We start from the raw sequence: 22,753 nt of genomic DNA, 5'->3' as shown, positions 1-22,753 counted from the left end.
AGCACTCTCGGTTATGCATTGATTATCTGCAGCTTGAATAAGGTGACAATAAAGAATAGATATCCATTACCCGCATTGATGACTTGTTTGATCGGTTGAGGGTGCAAATTGTTCTCCAAAATTGACCGAGATCAGTTATTATCACCGAAAGTACAAGAGCAAAGTATTTCTAAAACTGCCTTCAGAACCCGCTATGGCCATTATGAGTTCTTGGTCATGCCATTCGGGTTAACTAATGCTCCGGCTGCTTTTATGGATCTGATGAACACTATTTTCAGACCATACCTCGACCAGTTTGTTGTGGTATTCATAGATGATATATTGGTCTATTCGAGGAATGCAGAAGAGCATGATAGGCATCTGCGGATTGTGCAGACTTTGAGAGAGAAACAACTATATGCCAAATTGTCGAAGTGTGAATTTTGGATGAAAGAAATATCTTTTTTGGGCATGTAGTATCAGAAGAGGGCATTAAGGTAGATCCAAGTAAGATTGAAGTCGCCTTAATTGGAGGCCACCAGAAATGTCACGTAAATTCGTAGTTTTCTGGTTTAGCCGATACTACCGTAGATTTGTGAAGGATTCTCCATGTTGGCATCTCCATTGACCAAGCCGCTTAGAAAAGATGTAAAATTTCGGTGGACGGATAAATGCCAAGTGAGTTTTGATGAATTGAAGAGATGTTTGATGAAGCTCAGTCTAACTTTACCTACCGGGTAAAGAATATACGATTTATAGTGATGCTTCTCACAATGGGTTAGTGTGTGTTGATGCAAGATCGAAATGTCATTGCCTATGCATCACGCCACTAAAACCGCATGAGAGGAATTATCCAACACATGATTTGGAGCTTTGACCATTGTGTTTGCACTTAAGATCTGGAGACATTAATTCTATGGGGAGACGTGCTACATCTACACAGATCATAAGAGTTTAAAGTATTTGAGCACCCAAAAAGAGCTGAATTTGAGACAGAGGAGATGGTTAGAGTTGATAAAAGACTATGATTGTCTGATAGACTATCAGCCAGGGAAAGCTAATGTTGTGGCTGATGCTTTAAGTCGCAAGACTATGGCAAGTCTACGGGTTACTCCTTTGTCTTTGGTACATGAGTTAAGATCATTGCATGCTAGTTTAGAGATTAGTGATGATAGGCAGACAGCAGTTGCATGGCATGTACAGCCAGTGTTGATTGATCAGATTAGAATGGCTGCTCAGAATGATCGTATCGGTTGATGGAAGAAGTCCGACAGGGCAAGAAACCGTAATTCTCAATCGAGATGATGGTCTCATTGCTACACCAGGCGTAATGTGTGTTCCTAATGATGTTGATTTGAGGCAGATCATTTTGAAGGAAGCACATGAGTCTCCTTTTGCCATGCACCCTGGTGGAACAAAAATGTATAGAGGGCTAAAGGAGCATTACTGGTGGATGGGTATGAAGAGAGATGTGGCAGAGTTTGTGTCCAAATGCCTAACTTGTCAGCAAGTAAAGGCAGAGCATCAAGTACCCGCTGGGTTGTTACATCCACTACCGCATGCAGTGGAAATGGGAGAGAATAACGATGGATTTTGTGATGGGACTTCCGAGGACACGTAAGAGTCATGATGCAAGATGGGTCATTGTTGATGATTGACTAAATCGCTCATTTTCCGCCAAATCCGGATGGACTACGCTTTAGAAAGATTGGCCAAGTTATACATCGATGAGATTGTGAGATTGCATGGAGTGCCGATTCATCGTATCAGACAGAGATCCTAGGTTCACTTCTAGATTCTAGGGTAGTCTTCAGAGAGCCCTAGGAACTAGATTGAACTTCAGTACGGCATTCCACCCACAGACAGATGGCCAATCTGAGAGGGTAATTCAGATCTTGGAGGATATGCTACGGGCTTGTGTGATTGAGTTTGAGGGCAGTTGGGATACACACTTGCCTTTGATTGAGTTTGCTTACAACAACAGCTACCAATCAAGCATTGGGATGCCTCCATATGAAGCTTTGTATGGCAGAAAATGTAGAACCCCGTTGTGTTGGGATGACGTGGGTGAAAGAAAGATGATTGGACCCGAAATTGTTCAACAGACTGAAGAGAAAATCCGGGTGATCAGAGATCGACTTAGAGCTGCATCAGATCGTCAGAAGTCTTACATTGATTTGAAGAGAAGGGATATTGAGTATGCAGTGGGTGAGAAAGTTTTCCTCAAAGTTTCTCCTTGGAAGATAATTATGAGATTCGGCAGAAAGGGGAAACTAAGTCCTCGTTTCATTGGGCCATATGAGGTTCTGGAGAGAGTGGGTCCTTTGGCATATCGGTTGGCACTACCTCCAGAGTTGGAGAAGATACATAATGTCTTCCATGTGTCAATGTTGAGGAGGTATCGATCAGACCCATCTCATGTACTACCAAAGAGAAGAAATAGAAGTGAATCGGACCTCACATATGAAGAAGAACCCATAAAGATTCTCGCTTATGAGGTAAAGCGACTACGGAATAGCGGATACCGTTGGTAAAAGTCTTTGTGGAACTATCATTCAGGCCAAGAAGCTACTTGGGAACGAGAGGAGGACATGAGGAGACAACATCCACAGCTGTTCAGAGATTGATACCAGGTAAAAATTTGAGACGAAATTTATTTAAGGGGGGGAGAATTGTAACACCCTCGTTGTATAGCCTGGTATATTTCATCATTCGGTGACCGTGTCGGTCAGGAAAATTAATGGGATTAGGGCCACACTTAAGACAATTTGAGAAGCCATAAACACAAATAATTAGTAATGTTTAATTAGTTAACTATAAATAAGAAAAACAGAACATAAGAGGTTAAACGAGCCGAGAGTCACAGTGATGAGTGACCTCCTCGGGAACGACTGCGAAGTCATTTTAAACTCAAATTTCGAACCGTAAAAAGTGACGCTGCGGTCCTTAGGACCCTTATGAACACAGTGGAAAAGAGAAAATCACGAAAAAGAACTGTTAAGTCAGTCAAATAATTAGGTCGGAGCGGTAGAAATATTGAATTATTTGCTAACCGGGTTGAACCGTTGAGGGACAATTTGGTCAATTGACCCCGAGAGCTGACTCCTGACCTAACTGTCAAATAAAATCGGAGAAAAGAAAATTTCGGAATCGAGAATTAAATTAAAGAACTAATAGAAAAAAATAAATAGAAAAAAAAAAGATGGAAAAGTCAAAGTGATGACATCATGAATGATGTCATAAAGGCTTAATTAATTAATTAATTTATTTGGAATTTTTGTGGTCTTCTTTAAGCCAAAATTAGACAAAAAAAAAAAGAAAAAGACTTCATCAAAAACGTGAACCATTCTCTCTTCCACCCTCACCAAAAAACTCCCATGAAAGCTTGATACAAGCTTGATTCCACCCACTTAACCTTATTTTGTCACTAAATTAATTCATAAAAACTTGTAAACTTCACTTGGGGAAGCATTTGAAGAAGAAAAGAAAAGGAAAAAGGGAGTGAAATTGAAGAATTAGAGCTAAAAATTCTGCTCACTTAAGGTTGGTACTCTTCCTTCATTCTCTCTTTGAATTTATATTTAAGTAGCTAAGTTACATTTGTAAGCAACAAATAAGTGAATAAAATCAAGCATGGTGGACCAAATAGAAGTATGGGCAGCTAGGGTTTAGGTTTGAGGATGGATTATTTTGATACAAATTATGAATTTGTTTAGTGTGAATGAGTGTATAACTTCTAAGTATGCAATTAGAATTCAACAAGTGAGTTAAATGCATGAGATGAAGTAGTTAGGGTTTGAATGTTAGGGTTAGTGAACCAAAATTTGGAGAAATGCATAAATGGCATGTTTGACCTATTATGAAGTGAAATAATGGTCAATTATGATCAAATGGATTGTGTGGGAATGGTAGGAAATTAAACCAAATTCGTAGGTTAATGGTCATGCTTGGCAAAGATGACCAAACCTACTTTGAAGGACCAACACTCAAATTTTACAAGCCTAATGGATATGCCACCACTGGGCGATGAAAATAGACATCACCGAGCACAATCTTCATGAAGGAACCAGGGCCTAAAACTGACCAAAACGTGGTGACACAATTGACCAAAGTGAGTTGATAGCAGGCTGCCATCAGACTAAACTGACCAAATGAATAGTAACTGTTCATTTGGTCATAACTCGAGCTATGTAGGTCAAATTGAACTGAAATTTTACCAGCAATTAGATATGATATAGACCTAAAACTTTCATGAAGAACACCAACCCAAATTAGGCCATTAACTCATTCAAATCATTGAGCAAAGTTAAAATTTCTGTACTGAAATTCTGCAGATTTTTAGTTGAGCAGCAAAGTTTGGATAGCTATAACTCTCTCTAGAAAACTCGGATTTAGGCGATTCTTGAACCGATGGAAACCTAAGACATAGTACAACATTTCATATGAAGAAAGTGAGACCAAATTATGAACTTAACTTGATCAAATAATTGACCAAAGTTGGACCAAAAACCTGCCAGCACCTAAATTGCGGTATGAGCGATTGCGTGAACAGTAAACTTATTTTGGCCATAACTTGAGCTACAAAACTCCGATTGAGGTGATCCAAAAATGAGAATACACTTAAGACAATAAGGAACATTTTCTATGAAGGAAGTTTTGTCAAATTCCAACAGTAGATCGACCAATGGAATAGTGCAACCGGAAAACCAAAACCGAAAATTGGCAATTTTGCCAAAATGACCTAAGCTTTAAACAAATGACCAAAACCAACAAGTTTGGTGACCAAAATGTGGTATGTGGGTGAAGTTGGAGTTCCCATACCTATTAAGCCTTAGAAAGTCAATAATTTGACTTGAATAGTGCAGTGAATAGTAACGCGAATCTCATATTTTCTAGTATTTGTAATTTAACACGTTAGAGTTAGGTAAATGTGAAGATAAGTTTATTTTGAATTTATTTTAAGTTCTAGTACTGAAACATTGTAAAATTGTGTGTTTCAGTTGAAAAGAAAATCGGTAAGGACACCGAGGAACCGAGTCGAGGCTAAAGGCGACTCGTTTGAGTTTTGTTCACAATATTACTATGATTTAAAAAAAAATTCATTTATTAAATTAATTAAATATGCATTTTATTGTTGCTTTGAATTGTTGAAAGTATTCTGACCTTACTTATGATGTTTTGATTCAAATTGTGAAATTTATTGTGTATATTTGAAATGACAATGTTTAGCAAATTGTTAAGATAAGTTTTAAAACCACAGTATCATGACCATATGTTTGAACACCTCACTAGCACGACTTGTGGGGGTAATTAGTTTCGAATTTTGATTCCTTCTCTGGAGAAGTGTTGAGGTGTGCCAGTAGAAGAGGATGTGACTGGATATCCATATATTTGAGCTAGCTAGCCTTGTGACATGATTTCTCTTTAGCCTCTGGCTATCGAGATTCATGTGATTTCTCTTAGCCTCGGCTATTGAGATTCTATTTGTTTGAATGGCATGATTTAAGCGTGGGTTTTATGAAATGTGTTTTGATACTTTGAAATAAACTTGGTTTACATGTAAAATCTTACAATGCATGATTGTATTTAATTTTCATGTTTAGTCAAATTTTTGAATGAATGTGCTTTAAGTTTTGCATAAAGATTATTTTAGTATATTGTGCACCACTGAGTCTTAGTACTCAGCGATAGCTTTTATTCTTTGTCAGAATCTGAAATTAGAGGAGCAGATCGAAATGTTGAGGTGTGTGAAGTCATCAGCTTGAAGTCTTCGGGTATAATTTATACCCTAACTGTAAATATTTCTTTTGATGTATATATTGCACATAAATGTATGGACATGTACATGGGTCTTGAGCAGCTTGTACAAAGTTTGTATAAAAGTTGTAATAAATTTTAGTTTGGACTTCCTGAATGTAAATTTTAGTATGATGAATATATAAATTGTTTATCTTGAATGGAATATGAATAAATGATATTGATGGACAGTATTTTGAAGAAATTATTGAACTTGTGAATTTGAGAAATTGTTTGAGATTGAGTTTGAAATTGAAGTAGTGGTTGAGAAAAACTTTTAGAAGTGCTTTTTACAGGTATTCGAAGAACGGTTTTCTCAAAATACAGAGGAAACTCTGTCAAAATTTTTATAAAATTTGCGGAAAACTAAAATGGCCAAAAATATTAATTAGTTTTAATTTCAACTAAATGTTTTAAATACTTATTTGAAATGCTCACCACTTGTCAAAGATAAGAAAATTGTTTTAAAATCCCTTGTAGGGTACTTAATGAGTTATCGGTAGGTGAAGTTCGGTAGTTCATTAGGTATTCTACGGGATCATGTTATGCCTTACAGAGGGGTAAGGTGTGACATGTTATGTACAAGTATGAAGATGGCTACACATGCTGCAGTTTTGTTAAAAGATTTTGTGTCTTCTTTACTATTGATCTTGTATCAACATAAACTTTGAGGTTATTAGAACCCTTTGTGTCTTCTTTTTGGTTTTTCTTAATTGTGTTTAGCTGGTATAGTAGACTAATTAAGAATAACCACCTTAATTATTAATTTCAATCTGGTTAAATGCTTGAAATTTTTAATTCAATTTTGTTATGTCAAAAAAAAAAAAGAAAATTTTGTTATCTACAAATTGTGGTCAATTATTTCAATTTGCTCATTTAAATTACAAATAAATACTATCATACTAAATATACTCAAATTCAATAGTGAAACTTTAAATTTAAAATTTTTAAAATAAATCTTAAAATGTATTACAAATGTTAAAATAATAAAATTAATAAATTATATATTTCTTAAATTTTTGGGGAACATGATATATATATATTGTTAGTGTAAATATTTAAAATTTATTAAATTTTGATTAGAAAATATGAAATTAGGAGAAATATAAGGTATTGAAATTGAGGGAGCTTTGTGTTTTAAGAAAGAAATTGAAGTTAGTGAATATTTAAAAACTACCTAAAACTAAGTAATTGTGAGTGAAAATTAGCCTAGGTTAACCTGAAAACATAGGAGCTAAGTGCTCCCCTAGCGTTGTTGATCCCATAGCTGTAGACGGTGGACGTGGAGGGAAAGCCAATTTTGACTCCTTGGACAGCACCACTACCTATAAGTCAGTGTCCTTGAACCTGCTCGTTGACATATTGTATGAAAACCCTAATTTTCTGATATGAGATTTCTATCTTTCCATAAATTTTATTTTTGAATACTGGTTTTTGGAAGTTCTTGTTTAAAGAATTAGATTTTTTTTTTCCTCCATGTAGAGCTCAATCCGATTTCTCCTCTAAGCTCCTAGCAAGAGAGGCAGCGATGATTATTTGGTATCGGAAGAAGATTGATTAGTTTATAATCTTTTATATGGGGTAAATCGCAATTGATTTTGAAATACCATTTTCATCCTCTGCCTAAATGCTTTTGAGTCTTGGCTTTTTGGGGTCTTTTTGTCTTTTAGTTGTGGGCACCTCCTTTGTCACTTCTATTTTTTTCCTTCACGGTTCTTACACATTTCCCATTGTGCTTATTAAAAACGACGTCGTGTTGCTTTGCCTTTGTCCTCCTAAGCTAGCTCTCTTCTTCCTTCGCCAGCTAGTTTACAATGTCCTTCTTATTTTGAGATGTTTTGTTTGACTTATAAATCAGTAAAATCTATTTATAAATAAAAAATTATAAATAAACTAATATTAATTAGTTTGGCTTATAAACTACTTAAATAAGTCAAAAGTTAACATACCTTTCATTTACAATTTATCTATTTATTTTAAAATTATATTTGGCCCGAATAAAAAAATTAAATTATCTTAATAATTTTTTATTGTTTGACTTATAAATAAACTAATATTAATTAGTTTGGCTTATAAACTACTTAAATAAGTCAAAAGTTAACATACCTTTCATTTATAATTTATCTATTTATTTTAAAATTATATTTGGCCCGAATAAAAAAATCATATTATCTTAATAATTTTTTAAAATATCAATATTATCATATTTTAACAATCAAACACTTAAATCACATTTTAATTAAACATTTAAATTACTTAGTACTTAATTTTAAATATTTTTATTAAATAATTATTTATTTATTTTTAAATTAACTTATAAGTTAAAAATGTATTTTAAGTAAAAACATTTGTCCCACTTTTTTCACTTTACTGCTTTAGATCTTTCAGGGATTTACATGGATTCAGTGATATTTGCCTTTAGATCTTTCAAATATTTACATGGGTTATGTGAGATTTGCGTGGATGAAGATTATGAATTGGGTCCATAGGTAGAATGGAGAATTTTCCAGGAGGTCACCAATTCTAGAATTTCTCTCAAACGAACACGCTTAACCCCGGAGTTCTTCCAACTCTCCAAGCCATTCCATCAAAAGGTGCCTCTAGTGATTAGTTTCTCCCATTTCAATGTATGATTCAATTCATTCCTGCCCTCCATTTGGTCAATGTCTCAAGCGAGGCCCCGCCTCCAGCCGTAGATTATTTCCCCTTGCAACACGGGATGTTACAAGCCCACCAGCTTTAGCCTGGTTCGTCTCCGAGCTACACATCTACTAGAGAGGTCCGGCTCTGATACCATCTGTAACGCTTCGGCTCCAACCACTAAAGGAATTGTCCACTTTGACCAAAAGCCTTACGGTTTTGTCCCATAGGTGGAATGAAAAACTTCCCAAGAGGTCACCCGTCCTAAGATTTCTCTCAAGCGAGCACGTTTAACCTCAGAGTTCTTCCAACTCTCCAGACCATTTTCACCAAAAGGCGCCTCTAGTAATTAGTTTCCTCCATTTCAATATATGATTCGGTTCATTCCTGCCCTCCATTTGGTCAAGGTCTCAAGCGAGGCCCCGCCTTCAGCCGTAGATTATTTCTCCTTGCCGCACGGGATGTTACTTTTATTAAATAATTAATTAATTATTTTTAAATTAACTTATAAGTTAAAAATGCATTTTAAGTAAAAACATTTGTCCCACTTTTTTCACTTTATTGCTTTAGATCTTTTAGAGATTTACATGGATTCAGTGATATTTGCCTTTAGATCTTTCAAATATTTACATGGATTATGTGAGATTTGTATGGATTATGAATTGGGTGAGAAGCAACTTCTTTCATGAATGCAATGAAAATGAGCAGATGAATTAGTGATTATGTGCAGCGTACAAGATTGATATTAAAAATGGAGAGAAGGGGAAAAGTGGTCAGGTTTGAAGAAGGAAGTGGCGAAAATGAAAAAATATGCGAATTTCAAGCTAATATACCTTTATCCTAATTACAAAGGTTTCCTTTCAGGTCAGCAAATGCCACCATTTTGTGGGTTTGGATTGAAATTCAAAGAAGACAGAGTGTGGTGAAATGCTTCAATTTTGTTTTTATGTATCATTTAAGTAGATTGAGTGCTTAGCGCCAGAACATTGTTTATTAAGCTTTGCAACATCTGTCTGAGTAAGGGGACCTTCAATCCAAACAAGCGCCTCAAAGAAGAGTAATCTCTCTTTCTTTTATGCTTCTATTTAGTAATCTCTCTCTTTCTCTTCGGCTTCTATTTTCTAATTCTTATGATCTTATTACTATGATTAGATTTGTAAGCAATTTCCTTGATTTATAAATTAAAAAAGAGGAAATCACAAAAAAATTCTGTACTTTTAAATTTTTTTCAATTCTACTATATATTTTAAAAATTGCCAATTAAACTCTATACTTTTAAATATTGCACAACTATACCTCACCGTTACTTTGTCTGTTAAGTGACTAACTATCATGTTACGCCATGTCAGATGCTATATCACATTAATATAAGGTAGAATTGTGTAACATTGAAAAGTATATAGTTTAATTGGTAATGTTTATAGTACAGGGTGGAAATGAAAAATTTTGAAAGTACATGATTTTTTAGTAATTTCCCCTAATTTAGTAATTATAAATATATTTTGTGTAGATAATTAAGTAAAATATATAAATTTAAATGGGTTCGGGTAGTTAAGATATTAAATAGGATAATTTTAATAGGTATTTTATACGTTACCATCTCTAGTATAAATCTAAAGATAAAAATATAATTTTTTTTAAATATTTACTATAAAAGTTATATATAATTCATTAAACTATATATATAACAACAACAACAATTAAATCTCTCAAACTATTTAAAGTTAGTAATTTCTCCTAAAATTACTCATAATAAATTTTAATTTATTCAAAATTAAAATGAATGGCGAGAAAGGATTGTAATCTTTGAATAATAATATGAAATTTATTTCGAAAATAAATGAATGATAAAAAAAGATCCACATGGTTAACTTTAACTAGTTTGAAAGACTTAATTGTAATTGTTTTTGTGTAAAATTTTATTAATTACAGATAATTTCTATAGTAAATATTTAAGAAAAATTATTTTTAAGTTTTTAGATTATGGTAGGGATGGCAACATATAAGGTATCTATTAAAATTATCATATCTGAATCTAATTAGTTTTTTAAATACTCAAATCCATCGCAAACCTGATTATATTACCTAAACAATACTCCAACATGTTTAAATTTGTATATTTTACTTAAAAATTTATATAAAATATATTTATAATTAATAATTTATATTTTAAAATTTAATAATTTTAATTAATAAATTTGGAGAAATTACTTAAAAATCCTGTACTTCCAATTTTTTTTTTCAATTCTAACTTACTTTAAAAATTACCAATCAAATACTATACTTTTGAATATTGCACAATTCTACCCTATCAATGCACCACATGGCATATGACATGGTGTGACATGGCAGTTGATATAGCGTCTCCATTAATCACTTAACAGACATACTAATAGTGGGTTAAAATTGTGTAATATTTGAAAGTGTAGGGTTTAATTGGTAATTTTTAAAGTATAAAATAAAATGGAAAAATTTTGAAAGTATAGAATTTTTTTAATAATTTCCCTAATTAAAAAATATATAATAAATAATAAAATATAATTACATAATACTTATATTCATTATAAAAGTTTTATTATAATTTTTTGAATCCGTAAAAAATTTTTATAGTTTGATATTTTATATTATTTTTATTTAAATTTAATGGATGGAAAAATCTAAAAGTTTGCTAAGTTCAGCTAATTTTCTTTAATTTTTTTTTAACCTAACCTTCATGATTTGTGCCATTTATAACCAAAGAGTTAAATTGAACAGTAAATTACAGTATAATTATATTTGATTAATAAAATAGTAAATTGATTTAAGTTTTATATTTAAAAAGAAAATATATTTTATATTTATAATATAATATATATATATTTTCGTTATTATACAAAATATTTATATTTTTTATTTATTTTTAATTGAAAATTTTTATGAAAAATCATTTTTATTGATTGAAATTAACTTAATTATTTTTTAATAAGCCAACACAAATTCATGTATTCAAAAAATATAATGTTAAAATAAATTCATACCATTTTACAAGATAAATTTGAAAAGAATATATAATTAAAAAAATATCCCACTTGAATAATAACATTCATTAAATAAATATATGTGAATTAGAGTGAATTACATATTAAATACATGATCGTTAAATCTTCAATTATAACTAAAGTTTCTTTTTTATATTGATAAGAGAATAAATTAATTGCAAAACTAAAATTTCAAGAAAATAACAACCATACAAATTAATAATAAACCATAAAATTATTAGACCTTTTATTTATTATATGTTTTATTTCTTAATAAAAATTTTAGGGTTCTACCCTGTTTCTCAAATTACCTCCCACATTTTCAATCCCATTATTTTTATTTCACCTTCCACCTCTACCTTTTCCTTTTTCATAATTGAAATTTCAGGAAACTAAATGTTATAATTTAACTGTTCAATCCAAATCAAGAAAAAAAAAAAACAAAAATCCATCCAAAAAGGGCAAGGGAATAATTTAAATAAGAATCAAGGAAATGTTATACCCTTCCCCCAACCCAAAATTAAATAAATAAAAGAAGAATAAGAACTTCGATCTAATTATATCTTTATCAACAACTAATTAAGGAACAAAAGAAAAGGAAATTTCCAATCAAATAAAGGATACTCTCTCTCCCCAATAAGCTGTATTAGAGTTGCTTTTTCTAAGTTTAGAAATGGAATTTTACATAATTTTTAAAATTAAAAGAAGAAAGGTATAAAGGTGCAATAGGTGTGTAATCAGGTTTATAACAGGTGAAGTTTATAGCGGGTTAGAGAAATTTTATATATTAGTTTCTCTCACTAAAATTTATTTATATTTAAATATAAAAAATATATTTTTATAATAATATTTATAAATTTTTATAAAATTAATTAAAATTTTAAAATATAAATTATTAATAAAAATATTATATAAATTATTAATCAAAACATAAATAATAATAATTGATTTATATTAAATTTACTTAATTTCTTTGCATTACGCAACTCTTCGTTTATCTCTCCACATCATCACTTCCATGCACTACAAGTAAATCTCAATCTCAAACCAAACGAAAAAGTTAATATTTTCAAATTCCCTCACGTAATGCTGTCCAGCCTGTCTTTGATCTTGCAGTCAACTCTTATCCACTTAACCGCCAAATATGTTTCTCATTTTCTCACGATATTTTCAATATTTCCCCATTAACTCCCCTCCCAGTTGTGTACCTTCCATAACTGTAAATAACAGTCCGTTAAGGAAACCGCTGCGAGAGAAACCTTTCAAATTCGCTAATTTGCCGAGATTTTAGTTTAGATTCTTTTCTATCCTTGCGACCTAACAACCAATTATACGATCGTCTCCAACCGGTAACTGAGAAGTACCGGTCTCCATAGCGCCCATTGCCCGTATTAGTTAACTGGCTTTATCAGTTACCCTGAGCCTCTCCTTTATAAACTCTTTCTACTCGCCCTCCCAAAGGAGGCAGTCCTCTAGTCGACCTTTTAACAGCCTCTCTGTGTCGTTTTTTTCCTTTTCTGTGGCGTCGATGGACGAAGATTCTGCTGCGGATCGGGTTAAGGGGCCCTGGAGCCCCAAGGAAGATCAGATGTTGCAGAAACTAGTGCAACAACACGGGGCGCGAAACTGGTCGTTGATATCGAAATTTATTCATGGTCGATCAGGGAAATCTTGCCGTTTGCGGTGGTGCAATCAGCTGTCACCGGAAGTAGAGCGCCGACCTTTTACTCTTGAAGAAGACAAGGTCATCGTCAATGCCCATGCGAAATACGGCAACAAGTGGGCCACAATAGCACGGCTCCTTAATGGCCGCACGGATAGCGCGATCAAGAATCACTGGAACTCAACGTTGAAGAGGAAATACTTGACGATGATGGAAGAAGACGGAAGGATCGATGCTGTTCATCCAGCGGCGAATAAGTTTGCCAAACTTGTGTCAACCTCTGAGAGTTATTCTCCTTCGGGATCTGACGTCAGCGATGCGGTTTTGCCGATTACATCATCTTCTTCAGAGCAGCAACAAAACTTGAAGGAGACGCCTTCTTATCAGGTGAAACTAGAACAGCCTGGAGAAGAAACTCGAAGCATAGAAAAAGACGAAGTTTCGACGGAGCTCACGTTGTCCCTGCCATGTGACGAATCTGGAGAGTTGGCAAGAAAATGCAGAGAGAAAACGATAATTTTTGGGGCGGAGCTGTTAGCGGTTATGAAGGAGATGATAAGAAAGGAGGTGAGGGATTACATGACAGAGATTGAGAAGAATAGAGGATTTAGTTTCAATGGATAATGTATTTAGAAGATTAATCATAGATTAGTTGCGTAATTAACAGTTTTGATTTCGAGATTAATATGAAGAGGCTCGCTTGACTTCTCTTAAGAAAAAGGAGGAAACACTTTTTTCCCTAAAGGAAAAAGTTGTACAGAAGCAGAAGCTAGAGCCGTCTCCATTAAAAAATATATACATTTTTTTTTTTTTTAATTTCAAGAGAACGAGAATTTGCTGCTAGAGATTGTTCACTGGATGTAATTAATAAGATGAGCTTAATAATTTATTTTATATAAATTTATGTATTAATTACGTATATTTAATATAAATAATTTGACTGGATCCAGTGACTAAAGACATGTCATTCGGTAGGCCCAAGTTTCAATTCTCATTCTCCCTTCCTTAATTGGGCGTAGTAAGTTGGAAGTTTTTCGGTTCATGGATGATAAAGTCTGGTGGAAACTTCAGTCTTGGAAAAGGCGGCTCTTATCTCGTGCGGGGAAGAAAATTGTCTTGAAAACTATCGCTTTTGTTTTGATCTTGAAAAGATGATGAATAGTTTCTGGCGGGGTGGAAATCCATCTCAGAATAGAGGTATCAATTGGATGGCTTGGGTTCGTCTTTGCAAACATAAATTTGTTGGTGGTGACTTTGCATCAGTTTAATCTCGCAATGCTTGGGGAGCAACGTGGAATTTGCTCCCTAATCCTCATTGAATGGTTGAGCAAGTTCTTAAAGCATGATATTTTTCTCATAATTCTTTTTTGGATGCCTCTTCGGGTTGTAATTCGAGTTTTACATGGAGGAGTATTTGGGCTTTTAAAGATTTGCTTCGACGAGGATTGTGGTGACACGCGGGTTTTGGCACTTCTATTGGAATTTAGGATGGCCCTTGGCTGGATGATGTGGAAAATCCTTTCATTTCCTCAGATGTGTCCATTTCTAATGATATTTCTCTTATTTCAGACTTAAGGGATAATGTCACTGGTTTATGGAATCAAAGACTTGATCGATTCGATGTTTAATGCCTGCAATCAGAATTTAATTCTCAATTTCCCTTTGTCTTCTCATGTTATTCAAGATAAGCTGATTTGGGTCGCGGAAGCTAGTGGCTCTTATTCTCTCGAGTGCATATAAGTTGTTGTTTGCTTCTTCAAACCGTAGAACCTGATGCTAATATGGAACTTGTTTGGAGTAAACTATATATGGTCTCTCCGAGTTCCTCCAAAGTCTCAAAATCTAGTATGGAGAGCTTGCAACTCTGTTCTTCCTATTGCAGATCTGCTTCATCGTACAAGTGTTGACAAACAAGAAGCTAAGTCATTTTTCATATCCGAGTTGTTTGCCCCTTTACTCATTGCTGTTGGGAATTGTCCCATGTGAGGTTTCTTTTAGGTTTTGCAACTTCCTTTAATGAATGGATTTCCATTGCTTTTAGTAGGCTTTCAATTTAGGACTGTTGTCATTTGATTTCTCTGTGTTGGTGCTTGTGGTTTAATAGAAACAATGTTATTTGGAATGCCAAATTTATGACTCCTGCCCAGGTTTCTAACTTTGCTGATAGTTTCTACGAGGAATGGTGCCAGGTGCAAAGTGTTTTGGACTCTAATTTAACTTCTCAGCAGTCTAATGTCTCTCAATGGTCTTATCCTCCAAAAGGATCTCTTAAGCTTAATGTTGATATTGCTACAAATGTCAATGGAAACTCTACTAGTATTGGCATGATTTTGCGGGACCATTTTAGTGGAATGATAGTGTCTAGTTCCTTCAGAGTTTCTGGTGTTTTCTTTCCCAAGACTGCCGAGGCTATGGTGTTCGGGAGGCATTGAGCTGCATTAAATTTTGTGGCTGGGATAACATTATAGTTGAATCTGATTCTCTATCTGTTATTTCTGCTTTGCAACAAGGTTCTTCTTGGTCCTCATCCTTTAGTGCTGTTATTGCAAATTATCATAGTTTAGCTTCTGAAATTCCATGTATTTCTTGTCATTTCGTTCCTCTATCTGCGAATGTGATTGCCCATTTGCTTGCAAGGGTCACTCGTTCTATGGCAGATTCTAGGAGTTGGGTTATATCCCCTCCTTTGTTTATTGTGGATGCTTTTTTTTTTTTTTTTATTTGCAGTAATATTTCCCAGTTTCTTTTAAAAAAATTATTATTATAAGATTAAATTTAAATAAAATGTAAGTTTATCTTTTTATTTAATATATATATATATATATATATATATATATATATATATATCTTTAATTCGGCTGGTGTTGTTTAATGAAAAATAACACAAACTATAAAATATACTATTTTTTTTAGTAGAGGGAATATACCCAATTTGTATACATTCTTATTTATAAAAAAAATAACCTTCTCTTAAATTATAAATAATAAAAATTTCTCAAAGAGCAAGGATGGAAACTGGTTGGCATTGTTGTAGGTATTTGACCTAATCAAATTCTAATAGAATAAATTTGAATAGTATATAATCAGATTGTGAATGAGTTTATATTTGAGAAATAAATCTACGTCGTATTTAGATTTTATATGTTGAGTATTTATTATCCGATCCCATTTACATAAATAATTGATTAAATATAAAATATATGTTTAATAATATTTTTAAATTTTATATATTTTATTTTAAATAAATAGAATTTAAATATTTTATAAAATTATTAAAGTTTTAAAATATAAATTATTAATAAAAAAAATATTATGTAAATTATTAATTAAAATATTTAAAATTAAATAGATTTAAGTATTTTTTAAATAATGATAATAAAATTTAAGACGAATTAAGTTAATTATTAATAAATTTTAATTGAACTTGAAAAATATTATTAAATAAAATATTTATAATAAATATTTTATCCATTTTCATCCCTCACACGGTATAAAGAACCCTTTTTAACTCTGGCTGTCTAGGGAGGAATTTTTTTTTTTTTCCGAGTTTTCTCAGAGAATAAAGGAATATTTATATTCTCAATTATTCTTTTGATAGGCCCATAACATAAAATAAAAAAAAACTTACTTTTTTATGATTACAGCGTCATTCAAATTTAAAATCAAATCCTAGAATAACAGTATTTCACTTTCTTTTTTTTTTTTTTCTATTTAAGCTTCGATACACTTTGAAATCGAAAAATTTCTACAGGAGTCAGTGCTATCAGAGAATAATGAATTGGTTTACTCGAGAAAAGTCTTATTCTTTGAAAGATCTATTTCTTGTACTGTATGATTTCACTCTGTAAGAACTTTTATGGGTTTACAATTAGTCAGTTTGATTCTAAATCAAATCAAACCATAAAAATCAAAGAATCCAAACTCATACTTTTATAAACTGACCCAAACCGAACTTTGTGAAATAGCAAATAAAAAAAAATGGGTTCAATTTGGTTAGGTCAATCGGTTCCAAGGCACATCTCCATCCATGATTATGGAGCCAAAAAAAAACCCCAAATCCACAACAAAACTTCCTCAAATCTTCAATTCATCATCAAGAACAAAAAATCATAAATATAGAATGAAAATTAAACGATCGACTCAGCAATAAATGATTAAAACCATATATATAGATACAATATTTGCAATATACAACAATTCTTCAAATCCAGGCAACACAAATCAACAAAACAATAGATACAAATAAGACTTACAAATCAGTAAATCAGGGATTTACAATATAAACACAAGTCACAGATGAAACAATCACAGAGGTGAAGGATCTTCAACATGCAACCAGGAGAGGCTAAGCGGGACAATCGTGTGACTATCCGAAAAGGGAATCGTCGGGTAGTTAAACTGATAAAGAAGAAGAATACAAAGGTGCACAAGAAAAGATGATAAGAAGTAGAAGAAAAGATGAAGAAGAAGAAGAAAAAAGAAGAAGTGTCGTTAGAGTCATAACTGACAGCAGTAAGAGACTAAATACGTAGGATTGGTAAAGCTAAAAACAGCGTAGCATTAAATGGGAGTAAAATCTGTTCGATTTGTTTAATTTGGTTTTATACTGAATTAATCAAACCGAATTAAATAATAAAACCTATTTATCAAATAATTGAATTAAAAATTAAACTAAATTATTTTGATTTGATTTACCGATTTAAACCATTTAGGACTCTCCATCGAAGGATATAATAAAATTTGGAAATAATTTAAAATTAATTTATATATAATTAATTTAGTTCAGGGATGCTTTTCTTGGCTAGAATGTTTTCATTCTAAAACTGATTCGTGATCCTTCGAGGGAGGCTAAGTCTTTTACATTCTCTAATCATTCTTTATTGTTATATTATCTTTAAAACATTCCTGAAAACATTCTAACTTGAACATAAAAAAACATTCTAACTTGAGTATAAGAATGGTTGTCGCTAGATTGCCGACCTCACTTTCTTTATGGTTTAAAGTAATTAGAAATAATTAAATTTCATTGGTGACCAAGAAGATTAGGCATCAAAGTATTTGATTTTGCCATTTGGCGGGAAAGCATATTTCACTGGATAATAAGTTATCGTTGTTAGACTCTATAATTTTTCTATGAGTTTGATCTATAAATCATCAAATTTTAATATCTTTATGAAGGAAAAATCTGTATTTCCTATTATTATTGCACTTCTACCTAAATAATAAAATAAAATACTTAAAATATATAAAAAAAGGAAAAAGAAAAAAGAAAAATACTAAATTCTAATAGAAAAAGAGACAACAAATTCTCTCAAAGAAAGAGACAAAACTCAAATTTACAAATAAGAATATACTCACAGCAAACACAAATTTATTCTAAAAAGACAGAAATTATCAAGAGAAAAATAAAAAAAGACAAAAAAAAAAGAAGAGGAGTAGCCACTAGTAAATGAAAAAAATATCATAAATGAATTATATTTGAAAGAGAGATTTGGACCAATAGTTAGATTTTAAGAAAATAAATAAAATATCAATGTCTGCAAAAGAAGAAGAATAAAAATTTGAAAAAAACATTACATTGCATATGCTAGTATACACATATTAATGGGAACGTAGACCTAATTCAAGTGAAAATAAGAAATATCAGAAAAAAAAAATATAAATGAAAAAGTTGTAATAAACATTAAAGAGAAAAATATGGAAGAAATTATTATAAAAAAAGGGTAAATTACAAATTTAGTATATGTGGTATGTTAAAATTTACAGATTAATTTTTGTATTTTTTATCATAAATAATTTAAGTCATTAAGTATAAAAAAAAACTTTAAATTCCTTTAATAAAACGTGTAAATTATATCGTAACACCCTTAATTTTTAAATTTATTATTTTATGGATAAATATTAATATTTTATTTTATTTAAATTTTAGGAAATTATTTGAAATTTTTCAAATTTTAGAAATCGGGTTTGATTTTTCGAAAATATAAACTTTGATGATTTTTAAAAAATTAATTTAAAGACCACGTGGCAAAACTAAAAATATATTTAGAGTCTACGAATTTTTCTGAGTTTTTTAGAATTTTTTCGAATTTTTGGACCTCGTTTTCGGTCCCAATGCAGAGTAAAAATTCAAAATTTTGTATCTTGAATCGGATCGACCGAATCGAACCGGATCAGATCGGACCGATCGAATCGGACCGGCTTCTTCTTCCTTTTTCTTTCTCCCCGCGCGCATCCCGACATCTCCTTCTCTCTCTCCTCCATCCTCCCCTCGCCGGCCAGCTGCTACTCAGCCCTCCCCACCTCACCGGCGCGCCACCCCAGCCTCCCCTCATCGCTGGTCGCCGTCTGGAACGTCGGAAAACCACGTGCGAAGCGCCGCTTCATCTTCCCGGTCGAAATCCGACCGATCCGGCTATCGATTGGGCCGGGTCTTGTGTCAAACACCATCTAGACCTCGAGCGCTTTCCATAAACACCAAGAACACCAAAATCCATCGAGCGGTTTATCCAATTTTTGTCCGGGAAGTTTTAGATCATTTTGATTTTTGGGCTAGATTTCTCGCAAACTGTGAATCTCACGAGAAAACCGAAAGTACCAGAGCGCTCCACTCGTCGAGACCTTCGCGGTAATATAAATTTCAAAATTTTTCGACACCGTTTTTCGGTGGATCCCATGAAACTTCGTAGTATTTTTTCGAGTATTAAATGAGTTTAAAAAATTCCATAAAATTTATGTACTAACCCCCGTGTTGTGGGTTTCATGTAGGTATCTTCAATTCGCGGAAATTCGATAGTTGTTCCGGTCTGTGAATTTCCGGCCAGACAGACCGGCTACCAAAAAAGTCTTAGAATTGGATCAAGATTTTGGCTACCCCACCATTGTCAGACGTCCCAAGCGCGTCCCCGGATTCGGAATCAGCATAGGTAAACCCGAACCTTGCTTTTTCATAATTTTATAGTGCTTAAATGGGATTAAAAATTCATAAAATATTCGTGAAAGCTCAGAAAATTATGATTCTTTTTGCATTAGCCTAGTAATATTGGTAAGGCCCGCGGGGCAAAGTTTTAGAATTTTTAGAGTTTATTTGGGTGGTTTTTGCAAAAAGGATCAATTATAAGGATTAAATTGTAATTTTACATATTGTGATTGATGACTGTTTGGATGGGCCCAGGAGGGGCTGTGTGATATGATTGAGTTGTAGGTGTATGGTTGGTGGATATAGAAGTGTGTTTTAAACCCATTTGCAGGTTAGGTAGGTCCTAAGTATAGGGAAGACTCTGCCGGATTTTCGATACGACTTCGGACGTATTTGGTCTTTTCTTGGGTTGTATTGAGTCAATTGTATTAAACAATTATAATAAATTTGTCAGGTGAGCCGGGACAGCCTTCTTCCTCCGTCCAGCAGCCACAGTGACTGCTGTTAAGTCTGTGAGTAAAATATTAATTTTAATTATAATTTCGATATTATTATATGTTTAATGCATACCCATGCATCACTTATATGTATATATCTATCTAGTTAAACCCTAGGCACGTTTTATGTTGCATTCACAACTGTTAAAGTGCCATGGATGTTTGTTGTGGTAATTTGGAGTAGTGTGTGTACGTTGGCGTGCGTGTGATGTGGTGTTGGCTATGGATAGGACGGGTAGACACAGCTTGAGATCTTCGCTGGAACCCGGTCCTTCGGGGTAGACACGGTTTGAGTTCTTCGCTGGGACCCCGATTTGGTTTATTAAGCGAAAGTCCGACTTGAGTTCTTCGCTGGCACAGGTTGGATTTAAGAGAGCTGTATAGGGGATCAGCTCCCATATATTTATGATTTGACATTACTGGGTGTGTAAGTGCTTCAAATGACCTTTTTGCTGTTATGATGTGAAAATATTACTGATGTTGCATTTTCACTGTACAGGGTACATTAGCTTTAGATAGTTATAGAGATTATGGTTAAAATTGATATTTTACTCTCTGAGTCGAACGCTCACTCCTGTTCAATATTTTTCCAGGCCACAGGAGGATATTTTTTAGGTTAATCTGCTTTTCTTCATCGCAGGTCGTTTATTAATATTTGTATAAACCTGTTAACTCTTAGAATTTCCGTATTTGTTAGAAATATTTATTTGAATTGGGTCTATAATATAAATTGTCATTTTGGACCTGTAAACTTATTATTTTATGCATGTGTGTTGGGCTGGATGAGGGAGCTGTGCTCCCATTTATTTTTATGTTGTATGAGTATGTGGAGGGTGAGCTGAGCTCCCCAATTGATTATATATTGTGTTTACAGGTCGGGTGAGTCAAAAACTCCCCGTTGAAAGATCCATTTTATGGCCGAATTCTGTCTAGTTGAATTCTTGAAATTAGGCCTAGATGGACCTTAGAGTTTGGTTAAAGAATAGTTAGGCTTACTACGGGCCTCGGGGGTTTTAGGCTGGTCTAGGTCCTAGTGTCGGTCCGGCCCATAGGTTGGGTCGTGACATATATAGTATTTAAGTGTAATTTTTCTTTAATTTTTTTTAAGATTAGAGTGGAGAAGCAAGTAGGAGAGAGAGAATTGAGAGAGAAAAAAAAAAAAGAGGGAGAGGTGAGACAAATTGTGGAGTGATATAGAGAAAATATTAATGTGAATTTTGATTAAAATTTTTTAAAATATTAGTTAGGTGCCACATCAATTTGTTATTGGAAATTGGCTAAATCAGTTTAAAAAGTGTTTTATATGTGCTAAATGGAAGTTTGAAGGTTTTATGTAATAAATTCAAGATAAGAGATCATAATATTATAGTTGTGTTTAGTTTACTCACTATTAGGGATGGGCATTCGATTAATCGAATTGAATTAAATTATTAATTAACTGAATTATTAATTAACTCTAAAAATATCAACTGAATTAAATTAAAAATATTCGATTGATCATCGGTTATAATCTAATTAATTGAAAAAAATAAAAAAAATATTTTATATTATTAATTAATTAATTAAATATCAATAAAACATATTTACTGTCTTTTTTATTTACAAAAAATAATAAATATGATTTAATATTAATAAGAGAATAATTATAAGTTAAATATTATTAATAAAATTATAATTAATATATTAATTAATAGAAATTGGGTTATTTTAGTTATCAAATCAAAGGTTATCGAACAGATAATAAAAAATTTTTATAATTATTAATTAAAAATTAAACTAAATTGAATTTACTCTTGTTGAAATAATTGAATTTTATCAGTTCGATTTAATTTTTTTATTATAACTGAATATTGCACATCCCTACAAACCATTAATAAAATTAAGAGAAATTATTGAATGTTTGAGCATTTTCATTCATGATAATATAAATTTTATTATTTTTATAGATAAATATTTTTTTTAGTATGAGAAACACTAATTTTTTTAGTTATATGTATCAATGAGCTTTAGTCTAGTGGCTTTGAATGCCAATTATAACTAATTATATAAATAAAATTTTTAGTCATTTATGAATATTTTATAATTTTTAAATATAAAATATTATTTAATCTTTTTATTTTAATAAAATTAATTAATTATTTTTTTATTTTAAAAAATATATTAATTAGTTTACGTATACTCTTTAGTCCATCGCTCTAGTTTACATAAATTTTTTTATTAATCAATGTATTTAAAAAAAAGA

General features: G+C 32.2%; 1 protein-coding gene across 1 annotated transcript; it reads left to right on the top strand.

Annotated features, from left to right (window-relative positions):
* The first annotated feature begins 12,850 nt into the window (after window positions 1–12,850).
* Window positions 12,851–15,253, top strand: LOC110642751 (transcription factor MYB44). Its single transcript, XM_058135431.1, has one exon. The coding sequence runs from the start codon at window positions 12,961–12,963 to the stop codon at window positions 13,717–13,719; it is 759 nt and encodes a 252-aa protein (XP_057991414.1). The 5' UTR covers window positions 12,851–12,960; the 3' UTR covers window positions 13,720–15,253.
* The last annotated feature ends 7,500 nt before the right edge of the window (window positions 15,254–22,753 follow it).

Source organism: Hevea brasiliensis, chromosome 14 (genome assembly GCF_030052815.1).
Source record: "Hevea brasiliensis isolate MT/VB/25A 57/8 chromosome 14, ASM3005281v1, whole genome shotgun sequence".
Classification (NCBI taxonomy): domain Eukaryota; kingdom Viridiplantae; phylum Streptophyta; class Magnoliopsida; order Malpighiales; family Euphorbiaceae; genus Hevea; species Hevea brasiliensis.
The sequence above is the reverse complement of the archived record's forward strand: the minus strand, read 5'-3'. Positions and strand labels throughout refer to the sequence as shown.